Source organism: Montipora capricornis, chromosome 1, assembly GCF_036669925.1.
Source record: "Montipora capricornis isolate CH-2021 chromosome 1, ASM3666992v2, whole genome shotgun sequence".
Taxonomy (NCBI): Eukaryota; Metazoa; Cnidaria; class Anthozoa; order Scleractinia; family Acroporidae; genus Montipora; species Montipora capricornis.
In genome coordinates, this window is record NC_090883.1 from 33,194,675 (window position 1) to 33,202,174 (window position 7,500).

The following is a 7,500-nucleotide window of genomic DNA, read 5'->3' on the forward strand; positions in this document are numbered from 1 at the left end:
TTTCAGCCCGGTATTACATGAGGTGAGCCAGCCCGGCTTCCGTGATAAAATGAATATGTCATGTGAAAAAAGAAAGCAACAAGAAGAAGTGGAGAGACGTTTTGTCTCGCTAAATTGTTATTTAAATTCAACATTTTTCAATTTAAAGAAGCCTTATGGTTTGCCATCTTATTTATCCTTTATTTAAACCAAAAAAGCACTATTCCGTGGGCCATTTTGCTCTTAAGTGGAGTAATGTGGTTAGAGATCGCTGGCCCGGCTAACCAGGCTGTCCCGGTGAACGCGATTACATGGAAAAATCTCAGCTCGGTTAGCCGGGATCCCGGCATCGTAATGCCGGGATCTCGGCTAACCGGGCTTAGATTTTACGATGTGAAATCGCCAAATTTGAGGTTTTGACGCCAACGTGAGAGGCTGAATCGTTTCAACGTTTCTTCAATTCTATTTATACAGATCACTCTTCTTGTCCAACATCCCATGAAATTAATGTAAACCCTCCGATAAACAATTATCTAGACCTAATTGAAGTGACCACTGAGGAAGTTACTGAACTGTTGACATCTGTTGAATCCTCTAAAGCACCTGGCCCTGATAATCTGCCTACGGTTGCGCTAAAAAAATGCGCCAACAAGCTACAGCTAGCTCCGTCTATAACTGCTTTTATAAATTCTTCCTTTCTAAATGGTTACTGCTTATCTGCGTGGAAAACGGCAAATATTTGTCCTGTGCACAAGAAAGACAAGAAAATAGATGTAGAAAATTATCGCTGCAGCTACTGCAAGTCCTCTAATGCCGATATTGGCTAAAGTCCAAGAGAAATGTGTTCTAAATCGTCTTCTGCTTATTTAACATGCAACATGGCTTCCTTAAAGGTCTCTCATGCACCACCCAGCTGCTGCAAGTCCTCCATGAACTTGGCCGGGCTCTTGATAGTGGACTGGAAACTGATGTCATCTCCGTAAATTTTTCCAAAGCTTTTAATTCTGTGGTACGTGTTACACAAAAATGGAAGGCAGTGATTTGGGCGGTAATGAAATGCAGCGTTCAAGTTAATTTTTTTCAAGTCGGCGGAGGTTGACATTTAGACCATCTGAGGTAGGAGTCACCCAGACGTCGTGACAGCAGTGGCCCTTTGGCTCACATGTTCTCACGTTGATTATTTTGTAATGTCCTGTCCCGTTTTAAGGTCTTTTACTTTTTTTAAGCGTTGGTAATAAATTCAGTGAAAAGACAAGACACGCTCTTGAGTAACACTCACTCAATTCTTCTTTAAATAGTCGGCAAAAAAAAAATAACTGCAAATTGCTCTGACGGACGTTTTCCTGCATGTCATTCATGTCTTGCAGTTGCACTGAGCAAAAGTTTATTCCACACACTAACGAAGGACTGAAGATGTTGTTTCCGCTTCCTAATTCCTCTTCTTTTCAGTCTAATCAGATGCCACGTCAATTTTTTTTTTTGCCTTAACGTTTGCACCAAAAAGTACCGCAAAAGCCGGAAGTTAACAGTAGATGCCTGAGGAATTTTTTGCAAGGTCGAAGAGAACGCTCCGCGATTCAAAATCAACGGTCGAGGACGAAAAAAAGACTGAAAACCTCTGGTTGCACAACACTAGAACCTCATTTCAATTCCATGCGTAGAGAGAGTTCAGATTTCTCGTCATGGTGTTGTCGTCAAACCAGTTTTGGCCGCCAAGCTGAGACTGCTTCGCAAGGAACGCCTTGAAGCGCATCACTAAACAAACATTTCTGAAATTTGTGATTGCAGTGATGGCTATTCATTTTAACACCTTGAATAATTTCGGAGCAATGTTCCATTGATTTTCGGTGCGTGAGTTTAATAAATTTGATGAAAAATTTATTGTTGATTGTGTTTAAAACAGGATACTGTAATAGCAAAGAGCTAGAGATCACTTCCTAAAGTGCAGAATGGACCACTTCGAAATGCGAGAAACTTTTGTCTGTTCTTACTATTTTTTGTCCATGAGCCTTCCGTTCCGAGACACAGTTGCAACAAATGTTGTGAGTTCAAGAGTTCAACTTTTTTAGTTAATTTCCCTGACCGCTCAAACGAGCTTGAGTATCAGCAAGTGCTCTCATACTCGAATTGATAAGCAACGTAATTTCACTACAATTAAAATGGGTCTTTTCACGTTGTCAAAGCCGTTAAAGTTGGTAAAACAGCTTTCCAGTAGTAGTTAGTGCTGTAGGTAACACGTGCAACAGAGTTCCAGTCGATTCTGTGGCCGGGTTTGTCACAGAATCGACTATGGCAATCGCAGATGTTAAAACCAGAACTTCCTCTACAGTAAAAAAATAATAATGGCCAGAGGAAAGGTTACCAGTAGCCTTCTATTTTGTCAGTGCAGTATTAAAAAGCACTTCGAGGCATTCTCCCAGGCCTAGAAACTACCAGCTCCCAGCCTAATTGCTTTGAAGAAATTCAACATGGATAGCCTGCGTAGGGACCCAAGAGAAGGGGGACGGGGGAGGGGAGGGAAAGGGTAGGCTGTTACGCTGGCTACAGCATGGAGCACTTTTCGATCGCGTCCTGGAGTAGCCCTGTGCTTTCTTTAGCGCTTAGTGATTGACTCAAAACTCAAAGCTACATTCTCAGCCAATCAGCAAGAGTACCAAATATTATTGGCTATCGTTTCGCCGACTGCGTTTAGTTGTTTTTTGCAAACATCAGCTTATGTTATTTGACAGCTGTTATGATTGGTCAGCGTATATTTTCAGCTGAGCGCACAGTCGTAAAGCATACCCTTCCCTTTATAACGTGTGACTGGAAATACGTTATCTAAAATCGGGGAAAAAAAACCGGAAATAAATTTTGACTGAAGTGTTGAGATGAATCTCGAAATTTAGCTTTTTGACCTACCCTGATTTTTGGAGTACATGTAAGATTCCTTTTTTAATTTGCATTCTTATGGATTTTTCCATTGGAAACCCACCGTTACTTTTCAAGTCGAAAACAAATCGTGACTATCAAACTTAGACTTCCTCGTATTTTCATACTGCAAGCGTGTTAATTATAGAGAAAGACCTTACAGGCAAATAAACAAAACGATATTTTTATTGAATAAAAGTACAATTTGATGAGTTTATGCGTTCTTAAAATGTCTATTTTTGTTTCAGTGAAAACGATCCATGATTTCAAGTGTCCGGTCCACAATGGCACGTTTTTAACCCAGTTTTACGCCACCGTTTTCAAAAACCCATGGTTTCATCTAATCGCATGGCAATCCAAAAGCATTTTCAAAACAATAGTTTTGAGAAATTCTCCACCTACGAAACCGTTTTTCGACGGTGTTTTGGGGCGTTTTACCGTAAGAGATAGCCGCAAACCTAACTAAATACTCTCTCTTGATATCCAAACGGCAGTTTTGGCATTGAGAAATCGCTCTGCCGCAAAATCACCCTGCAATAACCACCAAAGTCTGGTCATTTGAAGCAGTATCAGTGCTTATAACGGGGTAAAATCGACCAAACCCTATTGGCTGTTACCAAGACAAAATAAAGAGAAATTTCACAGAAGTTAATTTAGAAACGGAAGTCGGTTTCCATTCATACAAACATGACGTCAAATTAAGACATCGGGGTTTTTTGTTTTATTTTTAATTTTTAATTTTTAAGATTGAACTAGTGAGCAGCACGTCTGCAAACTCTAAGAGTTGTAAAACGATTTATTTTATCCTACGCATTTCGTGTGACTAACGCACACTTTGTCAGGGATGTTTTACAATACAACACAAACGACCTGTTTATACACCTACATAACGGACTAAAAAATTTTTTTACATTACGTAAAACCGCACCTACGAGAGCGGATTTGCATGTAGGAAACAGGCGGAAAGGTGTGCAAGGAGTGACATATTTTGTGCCTAACATAATTTTGGGGCCCACAGTTAAAAAAAAAAAAATACATGAAGACATCGGGAACAGGGCAAGATGACAGTTGCGATTCGCCAATTTTGATTCCTAGTGTTCGAACACGCCGACGCCTCTGAAAACACTTCCGTTTCTGTTTCATCTAAAAACATATCCCTAGGGCAGGACCACGCCCTCACTTCCTGTAACCTTAATTTTCTCTTGGTCGTCATGATATTCAACCAGCTTCAAATATAGCCTTGCTTTGAACAACTACAGTAGGTTTCATTACAGGCAAACAGCGCCTAAAATCACCACTCTCACCGCTTAACAATCAGATTAAAAAAAAACTCCACTTTTAAAAGACAATTAGTTAAACATTGAAATTTATCTTGTGTAATTGACAACAGTTAAAGACCACAAAGCTAAGATAGTCCAAATGTCTTGAGCTTGGAAAGAAGAACTTCATTCTTGTGGCACTCCTACAAGAAAAGCAACTCAACAGTTACACAGCGATTAACTCTTCACTGAGACACCTCTCCCTATTAGTAATTTTGTTTCACAAGGGCTGTCTCCCGTTTTCATTTCAAGCTACGGCAACGGAAAAGTCATTTCAAAAACAGAACTTTGCGCAATTGAAAGTCTTTCGCGACTGTGCCATACTCTTGACGCTGAATTACATTTGATTTGTAGGAACATTTCTGATTAAAGACAGAGAATAAACGGGTCATTGTGGTATGCTGAGCTCACGTTGCAGTAGGCTAGTTCACGTTGTTGTAATGAAGGACAAGGTGAATGTTTACCCCGGCAAATGAAAAGATTCGGTGACATCCGAATGCTCCTTTGCTGGAGTCGAACCTACGACGATCTTCCGATTACTAGTTCGGATGCACCATTACGGACGTAGCGTATGGCACAGAAATGAACGAAAATATATGCTGTTGATCAAGTATGGTTATTTGTATAGGTAGTAATAAATTATCACTGGGAGCCTTCACTCACAAACGCCCCGGGTAGAAGTAAGTTAAGGAAAGAGGCGAGACCGGAAGCGGAAGGAGTGGGAGCCATGGCAACACGCTGGCCATCCCTGAGGGGAGGTGGGAGGGTCGAACACCCGACGGCCGTTCAAAGCCAAAAAGAGAAATAAACGGGATAAAACAAGACTATTTACACCAAAATGGTAATAAATTATGCAAATAGTGTTCTCCAATAGAACAAGAGATGCACGGAAATCTAAATTATGATGGCCCCTAGTGAGAATAGTGCAATAAAAGTGAAATTGTTGCATTGATTGCCAATCAAATGCGAACCCTGGACGGCGTCATTTTTCCGTGATTGCGTTATAAGCATGCGTTGCTTCTGCTTAACCATCTCGAATTTTTTTATGTGTATCATGAATAAGTAATCACATGATTCTTCTCGCGCAAATCCGAATAAATAAGCACTTGTACATTTTTTTAAAGACTATAAATTGTGGCGCGTGCAATTTTGTGCGTCTTTGACAAAATTTACACTTGATTATTTATTCCAAATTGCATTCGAAATCATCCGATAACCTATACAAATTGTACGAGAAGAATTATGTGGTTACTTATTAATAACATTCATGAGAAAATTTCGAGATAAAAATTGTCGTAATCGAGCACAAACAATGCACGCGTATCACGCAATCACGTGAAAATTGCGCCAGAACGGGCTCGCATTTGATTGGCTGTTTGTGTGACTTCCTTTGACCATTGACCAATCAGAATGCTTGGTTTGTTACCTCTTTTTGCACCGAAACTGCCGAAACCGAAACCTTTTGCACCGAAACTGTATTTCTCCTAACCAATGAGAACTGAGTCATTTCTTGAACTCCCTAGTGTTGATATTTGAGGGCGCTTATTCGAGGGGGAATACCCCCTCGAATAAGCGGTCATCAACCGTGCCTCCCACCTCTGTGACCCAGGTTCAACTCTGGCCTCGGGACGTATGTGGGCTGAGTTTCAGTCGATCTCAATCTGACTCCGAGGGTTTTTCTCCGGGTACTTCGGTTTTCCTCCCTCCTCAAAATCGACTCCCGGCCTATTCCATCAGGCTGTGGTGCTGTGCTCCGAGGTCATACATGGGTCGTGTTCAGGGGCCGAGCGCGTAGCCGGCAGCACAGCTCCTTCGGCCCGACCTCGTTGAGCTGCGCCCTTAGTAATTCAGTCTCCGACTGCGAGAAAGGGCGATTAGCAGATCACGTATTTTTATATTATTATTACTACCCCGGAATAGCAAAAGAGGTGGAATATCCAAGAACCGTGTGGTGATGGGGTCTGCATCCCGTTTCTGGCGCCAACGGAATAGCATATTTCCCGCTTTTGGAAGGGCAATTAAAATGAAAAACAATTTACCACCACTTTCTACCGTATATTAATTCGTATATTCTTAAAATATACCGATAATTAGATTATACCATAGTTTATACCGATAATTAGATTATCTCCTCCGAATGAAAGCAATGCGTCGTTTGACAAACATTTATCGAGGCAGTTCGACAAAGCCATCTCGATCGAATTGGTCTTCACACAAAATAAACAATTCAGTTCTTGTTCTACAATCTCGAGGTATTGCTGGTTTAAGGTGTCCCTCTTTTACTTCTCGGCCACCTTCTTCTTTTCAATCTAAAGAAGCGATAAACAACGGTAAACTCTAGGTGGTTTACTGCTTATTTTTCTGGTACTATTTTAAAAGAGCAATTAAGCAGTAGAACGGCCTTCAACTGAATGCCCCACAAACGAACGAATGTCAACACTTTAGCCAATCACAGCCACAGAAAATCAAATACGCCAATCAGAACGAAGAGCAGTTACGTGCAGCGCGGGAAACGCGTCACTGTATTGAATTACCTTTTACTTCCGATTGGCTGATCGGCTGAAACTTTGAAAGCCAATCAGCGAAGCAAAGAAAAAACAATTACATTTCGACACTCATTCGGAAAGCTAAAAACGAAAAATCTAGAAAAAAAAAATGAACATGCTATTGTAAAATGAATATCGGGGACCAGGATTTGAAAAAGGAGACAGAAAAACCGGAGTACCAAGGGAAAAAGCTCTCGGGGCATAGTCTTGAAAAAACAAATATATAGTTAGCCCGGCTGGAATCCAATCCGAAACACACGCGGGAAAACACCATCGACGTGAAGGGAATAGAAGTTCGTTCCATATCAGTGTGGTTATGTTTCAAATTGGTAAACTACACTTCAAAACTTTGCTTTGCATCAAAACTCCGATTCTCTCCCAGCTGTAAAGAAGTTAGAAAAAAGTGTGCATTACTCTGTCTTTGTTGTCCACAATTCCCTTGACAATGCTCTCCAACTGCTTCAGGAATAGCTCTTTGTTTGACGGTGAAGACATTGCCCTAAAATACAAGATAACAAAATAAAAATATTAAAACCTATAACTTGCTAAGATCTCTTTCCCACATCAATAAAACCCTGGAACGCGAGGAAATTCGAACACTAAACTTACCAAGAACACTGACTTGCAAATTTGGCGAAAGAGATCATTTTTAACCTATTACTAACCTTGAGCGAGAGTCGTACTGGGGAATATTGGCCCCAGGCTGAGCGCAGCGAGGTCCGTGCAAAAACTGGTTGTTTAATAGT

At 40.9% G+C, this 7,500-nt stretch overlaps 1 protein-coding gene across 1 annotated transcript in view; it reads right to left on the reverse strand.

Moving 5' to 3' along the window:
- Positions 1 to 3,057: 3,057 nt before the first annotated feature.
- Positions 3,058 to 7,500, reverse strand: part of LOC138039763 (coiled-coil domain-containing protein 93-like) — a 19,882-nt gene continuing 15,439 nt past the window's right edge. Inside the window, exons 11-12 of the mRNA XM_068885615.1 lie at positions 7,169 to 7,253; positions 3,058 to 4,351 (exon numbers count right to left, since the gene is read on the reverse strand). Coding sequence (XP_068741716.1) covers positions 4,335 to 4,351; positions 7,169 to 7,253 — 102 coding nt within the window. The 3' untranslated portion in view covers positions 3,058 to 4,334. The remainder of the gene's footprint in view (positions 4,352 to 7,168; positions 7,254 to 7,500) is intronic.